Source organism: Streptopelia decaocto (assembly GCF_964273445.1).
Source record: "Streptopelia decaocto genome assembly, chromosome: 17".
Taxonomy (NCBI): Eukaryota; Metazoa; Chordata; class Aves; order Columbiformes; family Columbidae; genus Streptopelia; species Streptopelia decaocto.
Genome location: NC_138672.1, coordinates 3,543,442 through 3,556,749, shown reverse-complemented (window position 1 = coordinate 3,556,749; position 13,308 = coordinate 3,543,442). Strand labels below are relative to the sequence as shown.

At 46.1% G+C, this 13,308-nt stretch overlaps 1 protein-coding gene across 1 annotated transcript in view; it reads right to left on the bottom strand.

Moving 5' to 3' along the window:
* LOC309447442 (voltage-dependent N-type calcium channel subunit alpha-1B-like) overlaps window positions 1-13,308 on the bottom strand; it is a gene marked incomplete at both ends in the record, with an annotated part of 271,855 nt that overhangs the window by 87,954 nt on the left and 170,593 nt on the right. The window contains 2 exons of the mRNA XM_082068050.1: window positions 4,913-4,980; window positions 10,786-10,903. Coding sequence (XP_081924176.1) covers window positions 4,913-4,980; window positions 10,786-10,903 — 186 coding nt within the window. The remainder of the gene's footprint in view (window positions 1-4,912; window positions 4,981-10,785; window positions 10,904-13,308) is intronic.

Here is a 13,308-nt window from a genome sequence, read left to right as displayed (position 1 = left end):
GGGTCAAACGTGACTGTCACTGCCGCGCTGCAAGAATGCTGGAAACTTGTTAAAAATAAAGCAGAACTTCCTAACCTCTTTCAAGGACCCCTGGGTATGGCCCTGGTGCCAACAACAGCCAGTCAAGACGAGAAATGTAAGGTCTGGGCCATTGCTCACTGCATTTTTACCAAGAACACATCTCCCTCGCCAAGTTTTCTTACCTCTTTGGGTCTCTTCTTATCACTGAAGATCCAAGTAGGCGATTATGGCTGAGTAGGGAGAGACCTGACCACGAATGTGACATTTCGGAGGGAAGGAACCCCATTTATCTCTGTCTTGCACGTGTAAAACATTCTAAAGTCCTAACAAAATGACCCCTGGCAAATGGGACTTTTCCGCTACAATAAGTTCCAAGATTTCACTGGTCCTGCTCACACCCTGATATTTCCTCTTATTTCAGTTGAATCTCTGGGGACTTACAGGGCAAAAAGTGAAAGGAAGAGCCACATTAAAGAGTAGTTTGTTGACTCAAGCATAGATCAGAAGCTTGTTATGTTCATGCTTTTTGTATATCCCAGATCATGGGGTTTTTAACCTCTATTGACATCACAAGTTCCTGCAGAGTATAACCGTGATTTATTTCCTCCTACCTGGTGTAATGATAAGAGAAATACGCTCAAATTCACACTACAGGATCTTAAGTGATGAGATGAGGGCAAAAGGCAAAGGAACAGCCTGGTCCATCTTCAACGGTCATTTAGGTTAAACTTCTTTTGAACTTTCTATCCAGTTAAATTCGACAGTAAAATCATGGCAGGATAAACACAGGCCCTGAGATGGCAACACCAGCGTCACACGTATTCAAGGAATAACCATATGTCAAGACAAGAGCAGTCACAGCCTCTTCTGTCAAATGGTATGAAATGCCATGGGTGTACCTCTGCTCTTCAAAGGTAATGCTGTGAAGAGATGCTTAAAATAACGAAAGCAGACAGGAAGATAGCGAGCTTTCAAATCAAAAGTCATATAGATTTATCCTTCCTGAATACCATGTGCATAAACAATGCCTGGCTCTGACTTCAGTGTTATTTGCTTCAACTGAACTAATTTTGAAACTGTTTTCCATCTCTCATTTCAAAGAAAAAACAAATTATAGGAAACTGATAAAAAAAATCTGCTACCAGTAAAGCTTTTTTTGTTTCCAAATATTAGCAAACCTGTAACAAGTAAATTCCTACTGTAGTGAATGAAGAACCTGAGACAGGTCATGAAAAAAGCCCCACTGAACAGATATACAAAGCCAATGTTTCTCCACTGCCAACTTCCATTAAATCTATCAATGATTTGGAAGCCTACTGTAAGTCAAGAGTATCTGCAGAATATGAATCTTTTGAAGAACGAGGTCCCAAATGAAAAGGCTTTTAAGGGTTTCCTTTCATTCCGCAGGCATCTTCATGTTGTTTCTTCTCTTGAGGACCCTACCAGTGTCAAAATCACGTACGTTCAAAGGCTCTTGATTTTTCCTTCTGTGCTTCTAAAGCACCAGGTGCAGCTTCTAGCATCTCTTTACAATTTGTAGCTCCAACTCCATTCTCCCCAGTGCATCAGTAACTCTGCTGGAGTCGATATCTCAAAGTAAGAGCAGAAACTACCTGTTGTCATTATAACTGCAGCCGTTCCTAAGCCAGAACAAGCACACTCTTTAGCAGGTGACTGCTTCGGCATATTTCTGCAGCTCCTTCTACCCAGAGATTGCAGATCACTACAAAATTAATTAATGTTTCACCTGATCCTTACTCTGTGGGGTCTCACTGGGGCACAGGCTCATCTTATTCTGCTGGAAGCACACAATGGCATGATAGCAGGTGACTGAGGCCAGCTCTGAGCTGTGACAACATCCATATGTCCGTCCATCCAGCCAGCCAGCCATCCACCTATCCATCCATCAATCAGTCCAACTCTGCCAGCTCTACTGCCACTACCATCATTATTAAGTTCACCCAATTAAAGCCCTCTCCACTGGGAATAATAAGGAGGGGTCTTCACAGCCTTTAGACTCTTTGTTTTTTGCCACTTCAGTCCATTATTTCTGGGGATTCCTCAAATTTTAATGTATTTTTATATAAAATTCACACAGCCCTCCTATCCCACACGGCATGTTTTTATACTGTTTTCTGAGGGATTGCTGGCATTGCACAGAAATCAGAGAACACACTTTGTGCTTTAGGATATTTAGGGAAATAAATGGTCGCTTGTGGCAGCTTTACATGTCAGTTCAAGGAGGATGAAAAACGAACTGCTCTGTGTCACCAGAGACATCACGGGATGGTCAGTGAAGATTTTAAAAGCAAATTTGGGGTGCAACTTCCACAGAATCGCAGAACTGACTGGGTTGGAAAAGACCTCAGAGATCATCGTCCAACCCTTGGTCCAACTCCAGTCCATTCACTAGATCATGGCACTAAGTGCCATGGCCAATCTCAGTTTAACAACCTCCAGGGCCGGTGAGTCCAGCACCTCCCTGGGCAGCCATTCCAATGCCTGACCACTCTCTCTGCACAGAATTGCTTTCTAATCTCCAGCCTCCATTTCCCCTGGCAGAGTTGAAGCCCATGGCCCCTTGTCCTATTGCTGATGCCTGGGAGAAGAGCCCAATCCCCACCTGGCTAGAACTGCCCTTCAGGTAGTTCTAGAGAGTGCTGAGCTCACCTCTAAGCCTCCTCTTCTCCAGACTCCATTCCACTCTAAGTGAACAAGAAGAAAAACTTGCCAATATACGGAAAAAAAATAGTAGGGGGTAGGTAATCAAAGAAATTCAGGATAGTTCTGATATATCACTAGAAATTAAATTGGCAGAGTTTAAGTCAGTGATAAGGAAGAGCCAGCACAGGAGGAGAGAGACCTGGGGAGAGAGAGGTGGAGGCTGGAGAACAGATTCTTTATATATTCAAAGCAAAGAAGGTGATTCTTTCTTCTTTTTTATTCTTTCCCCAAAATGAGTCATTCCAAAGTACCAGTGAGTTTTGTAACAGACAGTGGATGATCAAGCTTAAGTTAAATATAACTACAATTATGATAACTTCTATTACAGGTCACAAGGCCCAGCTAAGGCTACTGAGAAATGTTCAAATACCACAATAAAACATGTCCAAATTAGCATCCAGAATTGGCCATGTTGGTTTAAACACTTCAGCCCTGAAGAGTCTTTCCAAAACAGAGGCAGTGGCAAACTGCTTATGGTTTTCTCACATTACATGCAGCACTGATCTTGATTAGTTTTATAGCATAAATGTCAAGAAAAGTCTCCTGAGATCAACTGACTCCTGAGTAACTTAATTATATCTCCGGGCCATTTTTGGTTTTGCATGATCATATTTACTTAGCAATAAATCCCTCATTCTCCAGGTATGCTATATAATTGAATTACTTTTATCTTTTTCCTCTTCTTTTGAAAGCCCTAGCGATTTTGGGGGATCATAAATAAAATTAAAGCAAAAAAAGAGTTTCTCAAGAAGCTTTATGATTTGGCAGTGCTGCTGAATCCATCAATATTTAATTATACTTTATAAACACCTCCAAAGTCAGGTTTCTAACCGTCTCAGTCAGCTGCTGAAATATTCACAAGAAAGCACTAAAAGGATTAGGAAAGAAGTAGGATGAGCTTTATTATCCAAGAACTGCGCTGGGGCTGATCTTCTTTCTTAGAACACACGCAGGATGCCCGTAACTCTCCTGACAAGGCTGGGAGGATGCACGATGTGAGATTTCTGTGGGCTTTGGAAAGAACAGAAACAGCTGAGCTGCTCTAAGGGAAAAACTGGGAATGGTTGGCTGCTTTGGTCTTCAACAGCTGGAGCGGGGTAGGAAACTCCTAGAAATCTCTCGTGTCCCTCAACTGTAGAGTTACATTGCGTATCCATCAACTACTGCACCTTTCTACAACTCCAAAAAGAGAAAACATCCTTGCCCGCTGCTGCATAAGCACATGGTTAGTGATCCTTTTGCCCTATATGGAGTATATAAGGCTTATAAAATACAAGTGCTAAGGTGGATACGGTGCTTTTTTTGCCACCAGCGGGTCACTGTGACTTACGGTGATGGAGCAGCGATGGGCTGTGCGTGGTTTTATGTGCTCAGCGGGAACGCGCTAGAAATGCGCAAACAAAACCTAATACTGCCTCATAAATACAACTGAGTATGCTGCAACGAGAAATCAAAAGTGTGTAATAATACCAATCCAAACTGCTGCATTTGCAATCCTTCCTGCGCAATAGTGAGGCTATAAGATTTTCTCCATAGGGAATGCTCCGATATGTAGTAAATCTGCACGCAGAATTACGTTGGTGCCATTTCCATCTCTTGCCAGGACCTGCCTTCCTGCCTGTGCCTCAGATTGCTCTTGCACCTGGTGAGAGGCTAGCAGATCTTCGCTGTGTATTCACAGCAGCCTCTGCAAGCTGTTTTCCAGGGAGCTGACTGGAGAACGTCAATGCTTTGATTCATCCCAAAACTCAGCAAGGTATAAAACATTAGCATGAGACAGCAAAAGCAGTGATACAACACCTGCGTTTCCCCGCGCCTCAGCTTCACATCAGCCAAAACCTGTTAATTGCTTCACCTCTGCTCTTGAGAACAGCAAATGCTACGAATGCCCCTGCAGCAGCGGGATGAGCAATGCCCACTGCCCACTCCATCATAAAATGAAACTAAGGAACATGAAATAGTTCACCGGAATAAGCCTGAAATGAAACAAATCTGAATAAGAATAAACCTCCAGGTCCCCCTGCAATGCAAAGAGATAAATAGATAAATAGAGAGCGCATGAACAGGCTCTGGAGGAACTCTCGGGGTGTCTGGAGGGGTCGGTAACATGCGCTTTAGATCCAGTGGCTGTGGTTTAGGTTTGAAGAAACAGAAATCTCGTACATACCTTGGTCAGCTCTTGGGCGTTCGCCAGATTGTCGACAGCGATGGCCAAGAAGACATTGAGAAGCGTATCTTTTGGGGAGCAGCTAAGGAAAAATAATCTTCATACAGCAAATAGAGTAAAAACTGCTCCCCTTCTGCTGCCACTGCCCCTCTTTCCCCACGTACAATCATCAATATATTATGGATTGACCCCTTGCATCACTGCTTTGTCTTCATTTTTAATCCAGTTCTGCAGGTGCTGGACACCCATTTGGCTCTTGCCCACAAAAATCCCTGGTGAGGACACACACATACACTGAGCAGACAGGATTTATTTACAGCACCATGGGTGCAACCGGGACGGGACCACGTGGGGGTCCCAGAATGTCAACAGCCCCTGCTTTTTCATTACAGAAAATCTGAAAATCCACACCTACACTACCACCCATACACACACAGAAGGTTTAATCTTCATATTTCCCCTTTGTTTAAAAGAACAACTGGTAGATTTCCTGGAAAACAGACAATTTAAAGCCAACATTTGTGCAATATAAAGATATAGCTATATAAAGACATTGAGAACCATGAAAAAGTTAAGTTTAGGTCACTGCTGCATTGCATACTGTTGGGAAGAAACTATCATGACTTATCACACTCAAGTCAATATGACAATTAGACCGCCATGGACGTCCTCTATCCTGAAAGCTGCAGCATCCCGCAGAGCACAGCTACAGCAGCCTGTTAGCAGGACACCCAGCCCCAGCTAACGAGCTCTGCTCATTAAAACGGGCCATTAGTCCAGGCCAAATCGCACACAGCCCAGCGAAACAACCGCCAGTGCCCACGCGAGCCTGGGCCTCTCTGCAGAGCACAGCCTTCTATCACTAGGACACAACATTTCCCTATCATTATTTATTCATCTTTTATTTTCATTTATCCACTTAATGATTTCAGCTCTTACTTGTCCCTTCATATATTTTATTGTTGTTATTCCAGCTATGCGTCTGCAAAACAGCTCCAGAACAACTGTAAATCAGATACCTTTGCATATGAAAGGAGAGCAAGCAAAGCAAACCCAAGGCTAAACTACTCTGCAAGAAGAAAACGCCTTTTGCTCTTGCACATTACCTGGTGACAGGAGACTTACTCACTCCATAAAAGTGTAAAGCTATGACTGCTCGTCTAAAAATGAACGTACATGAGAACGAAGTTGATCTCGTGAGTGATATCGTGTTTGTATCGCACTGACCTCACCAGAGCCACGTCCCAGCCCGGGACCAGATGCAGATCTCCCCATACGCTGAGTGCAGCAGCTTTAGGCAACTAATCGAGTTATTTTCTGGTGGGTTAACCTGTCCCTGTTTTGGGCTGTGAGTTGGAAACAATGCCCAAAGCAATGCCGCGGCAAAGGCAGGACCGAGGGACAAGGGCAGGACCGAGGGACAAGGGCAGGACCGAGGGACAAGGGCAGGACCGAGGGACAAGGGCAGCTTGCTGGGGAGCCAGGCGATCGCTCCAGCAGGGGAGGAGAGGTGAGATGTGAGCTCCTGCAGTGCTGGCAAGCCCACATGGGGATTTTGGGACACCTCAGTGCCCCTCTGATTGCTTTCCGTTTCCCAGAAGGATGCCTGAAGGAGGCACCTGGGGTTTCTCTATAAAAAGAGGCTGATTCATCCACCACCGTCATCTCTGTCGAACAGGAGCCTGCCCAGAAACCCTCGTGCTCCAGCAGCCTGCGGGCACTGCTGGCTGGGGAGCCGTTGCCCCACATTGGCCCAGCTTCAAGAAACTTCCCAGGGACCAAAACCAGCCCAAAACAACCAGCTCAAGGGCTCTTTGCTTTCTCTCTCAAGAGCTTTCACCAAACATAACTCAGCCAAGATGTTCATGTCTCTAATCCCCACTGAGATGAGTGTCTCCAGAGCCTGGATGTCTATCAAAACCGGAGCCTTTGCTTGGGACAGGGGAAGCAGGAGCTGGATTTTAATTTCTTAGGATGCATCTGCATCTAGATTACCCAGCCTTGCAGGGGAGGGGATGCAGAACCCCAGGGTTTCTCCCAGGCAAAGACCAGGTCACCCATCAGGTTTTCTGTGTGATGTAACATGGAATGGAGGTTTATATCACGGGAAGATGATTGCTCTGGGACAGACGGAGGTTTGAACTGTGATGCCCATCAACTTCTCCTTCCTCTGTTTCAGCATGACAGAGAGGAGCTCAGGGCTGGAGAACCTTAATCCCACTGAGCCAAGCAGATAAAGAATAAGACAAAGGGAAAGACGACGCTGAAACAATCACCTCCCTCCCATGCTGAAGTCAGAGCTCCATCAACTTTTCGGCTGCAAAGATACTAACTTCCCCATTTCCTTTGAACCACGGGTTGTGCTGTCACTTGTGGGCAGGGGGTGCGGGCAGGGAAGATGGGGTGCGGGCAGGGAAGACGGGGTGCGGGCAGGGAGGCTCAGGCACCGCTGCCCGTGGCACCGCCGGGGTGCCGGCTGTTTGGGTTTTTTTCCTCTGGGATGTTTCCAACTCGTTGGAAATGCTTCCAAGCCTCCTGCTCTGGGAATAAATGTCTCGGCAATAAAACTGTCTTCCTACCCCTGCCTCCTACACACACATGCTGAAAATGTCTTGTGTAACATAATCAACCACTGGAAATATAATTAATCTCTTTTTTTTTTTTTTTTTTTTTAACAGATCATGCTGTTTTGATCCATCTCCAAGCAGACACTGTCTGGTAGACAAGAGTGTTTCTGCCCCCAAAAAGATCCCTCAGCCCTTTGTACAGAGCTCGGAGACTCCCAAATATCACCCAGACTCCAGCCTCTGGTCCAGGTCCCCCCAGCCCACAGATGCCTCAGTTTATCAATTAACTGGATAACAATGAATGCAGGCATGGTGTAATTTCCTAGAAAATGGGCCAAATCCTGCTGTTACTCTAATCATACTACTTCAATTAAACCAGTTCAGATGTGGAAGTCTGGCTCCACACAGACTTTCTGGAACTGGGAACATAAAGCAAGAGGCTTCCGCTTTCCAAAAACAACATTTATGGATGACACCAAGCTGTGTGCTGTGGGAGGGATGCCATCCAGAGGGACCTCAACATGCTTGGAAGGTGGACCCATGAAAGTGTGATGAAGTTCAACAAGGCTAAGTGCAAGGTCCTGCCCATGGGTTGAGGCAACCCCTTCCAACCTAAACCGTTCTATGATTCTACGAAAGTTTCTGAATCTTTTCCTGTGATAGCCCCTTGCAAAATTAAATGGATTCAAAGAAACAACTGAGCTGTAGTGAGAAGCAGGGGAAGTCGGCACCCACCTGCCTTTCTTCTTAATGAAAAAGAACAACCACCATACCCCCAGCAGCTCTGGTGGAAAAATAAGGAGACCCCTCATGTTTAAAAAGAGCAGATTTTGCAAGCTGACCAAAAACCACCTATGCCAATTCCCTAACATGATTTGATCCAGTGTTCCTAAACTCAAAAATGGCCTCACCAAACACCAATCTTCAGAAACTGAAAACCCCTCCCAGCAGAGGAAACAAAGTTCAAAAGCTGATCAGCATCCAGAAGGGGCTTGGACTATTTTCAACTGTAGTGACATAAGAAAATGAAAACAAAAAGATCCACTTAGGAAATTCAGTCACAATGAACAACTGCGTGGGGAGAGCTGGTGACAAATCCACACCTGAGATACAATAAAACAAAATAAATTGCATAAAACGCGTACATTTTTAAAGCTTTTTGGAGGGCGTTCTGTAAGGCAGAGCAAGGAGATCTTTGTGAATTCCCCAGTTAGAGCAGAAAAGACAGTTCACATTGATCTATAATTAATGGGATCAACAACTGCTCTCTGTAGGGCGGCCTCTTGACATTTGCTGGGCTCTGGGGCTCTCCTTGGGAAGATGACCCCGAGACTCAGCCACGTACCGCACCCCGTACACCGGCCTGTCCCTAACATTGCTGGGGCACCGCAACATCAGTGATGTTAATGACTATTTAACTAACCGCAAAAATGCCAAACGGCTCTTTCCTGGCAAACGACACTTTATTTTCAGACATTCCTGGTTATGTTTTGACAGTTTATGATAAGTTAAGTCCCTGGTAAGTCACACAGTTCAGCTGTCCCTCAGAGATAAATGACTGCCTGCTGCTTGCTCTCGGCATCAAACCCAGAGCTGGTGACAAGCAGGGGTAGCACTGGCCTTACTGCAACACTGTCTGAAATACCAGCGCAAGCATTAGGGGGTTTACTGCTGCAATTCCCATGGTAAAGAGACAAGGGAAAGATTTAACCCCATGTTCTCCACCACACACTCCAGCCTCAGTCCTCTCCCTTAAAGCAAATGGGTCCATGTGCGATACAGAAAGGCTCTTACAGGCTCCCTGTGAAAGCAGTTGATGCTCTTAGACTGAATTTCTACAGAAACTATCTGGGCCAAGCTTCTAATTCACCAACACAGATACAAACTCTGATTGCTAGAAGTTGGTGGAAAAAGCCTTCTAGGACAGCAGAACGGAAAGCACGACAGCTGTCCTCTGCCAGGGTGATATTTGGGGAGAATATGGACACGGTTTCGACTCACCACTGAGCCAGGGCGAGCGGGGGCAAACCCCAAATTCATGGCAGTGGCAGGAGGTGAATCGGGTCCTTACTCCCTCCTCTCAACATCCCCCGCTCTTTCCCTTTTCATGAAAACTAAAGGACAAGGGAGAAGTCCCCTCTTTGAATCAAAGGGGGAAGAAGGGAATTTATATCCTGTTCCTCAAAAATGCTCAATATTGGCTGCTCTAAGGTTGAAAGTCTCCCAGCCCTGCCGTCAAGCCTGATTATAGCTTAATCTCATTTCCAAATGCAAAGCCTTGAGGATTTTGAGATCTCCCTCCCTCCCGGCTCTCCATCGACCCAGTTTTCCAAGGCCTCCTGTTTTCTAGAAGGGAGAACATTGCCCCCCATGAGCCAATGTCTGAGCACAGCTGTGGAGCCAGCCGGAGTGACACAGCTGCTCTGGCTCTGACGGTGCCTGTTAACAGGATAAATCCCACAGAAACACACTGGTATGTCAAGGACAGCTCACACACTGCGTGCTCCGCTGGTCCCCATCCCAGTTCCTCGTGCTAATGAGGAGATTTCATGCAAAACAAAGAGCCAGAGCCCTACCAGGCAGTCCATGCGTGCTGATCAGAGAATCACAGAATCATTTTGGTTGGAAGAGACCCTCAAGATCATTGAATCCAACCATTTCCCACCCCTGGCACTGCCTCATGTCCTGAGAACCTCATCTCCGTCTGTCCAACCCTCCAGGGATGGTGACTCCAGCACTGCCCTGGGCAGCCTGTTCCAATGCCCCACAGCCCTTTGGGGAAGAAATTGTTCCTAAGATCCAACCTCAACCTCCCCTGGCGCAACTTGAGGCCGTTTCCTCTGCTCCTGGTGCTTGTTCCTGGGGAGCAGAGCCCGACCGCCCCTGGCTCCAAGCTCCTTTCAGGCAGTTCAGAGATCAGAAGGTCTCCCCTCAGCTCCTGTTCTCCAGCTGAACCCCCCAGGTCCCTCAGCCGCTCCCATCACACTTGTGCTCCAGCCCCTCACCAGCTCCGTTCCCTTCTCTCAACTCGCTCCAGCACCTCAAGGCCTTTCTTGGTGTGAGGGACCCAAAACTGACCCCAGGATTCAAGGTACAGCCTCACCAGTGACCAGGACAGGGGACGGTCACTGTGCTGGTCCTGCTGGCCACACCAGCAGGTATAGCTCTAAGGAGCTATACCAATGATTTGGTTTTAAAAGGCATAAATGTGGGTGTGAGAGTTTAAACAAAACTAGATATTTCTAGCACCCCAGGCAGGGCATGTGGCACACTGTGTCACCAACACAAGGCAACGTGTAAGGATACAGTTACCAAACAACGTCAGGACGATGAAGTAAATGGAGGAGAACATCCCTGAGCGGACACCACCCTGCGACTCTATCCCATGGTACATCACAGCGTTCCAGTCTTCTCCCGTCAGGATCTGCACAGCGAAATTTGAGAGAGAAGAAGAAAGAGTGACTCAAAGGAAAGACAAAGCAGGGAAGGTCTGGGGGTGCTAAGAAATGGGAGGGAATGGCAGGAAGATGTGTCAGGTGAGGTTCAGGTTGGACACGAGGAAAAGGTTCTTCACCCAGAGGGTGCTGGACACTGGAACAGGCTCCCCAGGGAGGTGTCACGGCTAATCAGCAAGAACACAAATAATAGAAAAATCAATCATAAGAAGTGAAAAGATCTAAGACTCAGTAGGCGAGATGCTAATTGTGCGCTCATTTGAACAGCCTGCCATTCCCGCTCTTCACCAAGGACCGCAACACAGCACCACCCAGCACTTCACCTGCCCACCATGGCGGAGTCACACAACAGTTACTTTTAGTACATTAAAACATGCCCAATGAGATATGGAGCTCAAATTCCTAAACAGTACGTTATCTTTGTGTTCAGTAGAAGCAATCAACAAAAAAAGGTCAAAGCGTGCCGTGTGCTGTACTAATCAAATCCCATGTGCATACAACATGCTGAAAACAATCGCAAATTCCAGACTAGTTGTCATCTGCTGACAGAGAGAAAATTTCTTGCTGCAGGGTGGCTGCTGATGACAGCAATAGGCTGAGAGCAAGTTTAGACACAAGGACATACAGTGCATACACAAACTTGTTTCCGAAATGCAGTATCTAGTCTCAACTAATTCAGCTCAAGCCCGACCCACGCCATTGGAGTTACTCTAGATTTACGCCGGAGAATTTGAACCAGGGCACTGGGCTTTCATCTCTGTCATTCAGTTACGGAAAACACTGTTTGCAAACTTGCATTCACATAATCTCCATGAATTCACAACTGTTCCTGCTTTCTGGGAATAACCACAAAGTAATTTCTATTCACTCAAACATTTGTGGAAAGGGAACCATTGGGAACGCTCCTATGCCCTGCAGAAGACTGGGAGCTGAACGTATCACAAATCATGGGCTGTACATAGACAAGTCCAGCAGGTTGGGGTCTGGGCTCCAAATTCCAACTGCGTTACTTTGGAAGTGGAACAAAAACTTAAAGGAAAACAAATGATAAATGGTCTAAACTAACCAGCCTGCCTGGGCAGAGCCGAGGATGCTCTGAGGCCCTGGCAAGGGGACAGACACTTGGACCTGTGTCCTTCCCACTGTTTGTGCTGTCACCCATTAGCTGGAGGAATTACTTAAGCAACTGGGTAGCAGAGCTCATGCAGTCAATAAGCCTTGCTGCTCTAGAAAGTCTCCATTTATGGATGTTGTAAGAACTTCTTGCTACAGGAGAGAAAGGACAGCATTGCAGAGGGAGAGGTGCAAGAACTGAGGACTCTGGAGTAAGATAAAACCCAAACATTTTGTTTTTCCCCCAGGCCCAAAGCTGCTTTTGGTCACCCCAGAACACTTTGTCCATTGCGACTCAGCATTTAATACTTAGGCTTGGCTGACAAGCCACTAGGTGATGGAATAAAAACAGCTTTCAAGAGCTGTTGTGGCCTAAAGAGATATATATGAGTATATATACAGTTTGTGTTTTTATTTTGTATATACACAGTTTGGCAATGAGCTCACAGAGACCTTCTTGGGAGCCAGGAGCTGGAGAAAAACGCATGATGCTGTTCAAAGAGAATTTGGGGATGGCGGGGCTCATTGCACCCAGTGTTGAGTTCACCCAGCTCCTGGGTGACAAAATGTGTCCTGGGAGTCGCGTGACAGAGGATCGTGATCCAGCCAGGTCTGCTGAACTAAAATGGGCTAGGCAGGCTGCACAAGGCTTTGTTTAAGATCAGGGACAAACAGGGTGTATCTGGCTTTATTATATTTGCTCAACACATCGAATGCGTTCACTGAACAATGCTGCTCTGCTCACTAGAGCGGCAACCAAACGAGCCTGCTGGCTCGCCTGAGTTACTGGGAGACGAGGTTAGAAGAGCATCCAAAGCCCATATTGAAATAATGTTGACACGATATTTGAAATTCAGGGGAGGAGTGGGGTGGACTGGGAGCAGAGGTTATCAAAATCCCTCTGCAAGCATGCACTGAGTTAATTCAGTGCTGAAGGTTTTAATTCGTAGCTCTGATGTTTTACACATACATCATAAAACCAACAGTGTTTTCCTTCATCCCACAGCCACTACATTACAGGAGTATTTATCTCAGGAATAGAAAGTAAGTATTTCAGCTAAGTACTCTCAAGAGATAGCTGCAGTCCCAAAGCAAAATAACATCAAAATGTCCAGATGCTCATATCTGGAGCCTGCCCGGGGTTCAGATCCGGCTCCGTGGCAATACCTTTAGGTTTCTGTAAGCCCTTCCTTTGATGACTACTAAAATACTATGCAAATATTAATCTACCATGATTTCCAATATCCTGTGAGGTAAGTAC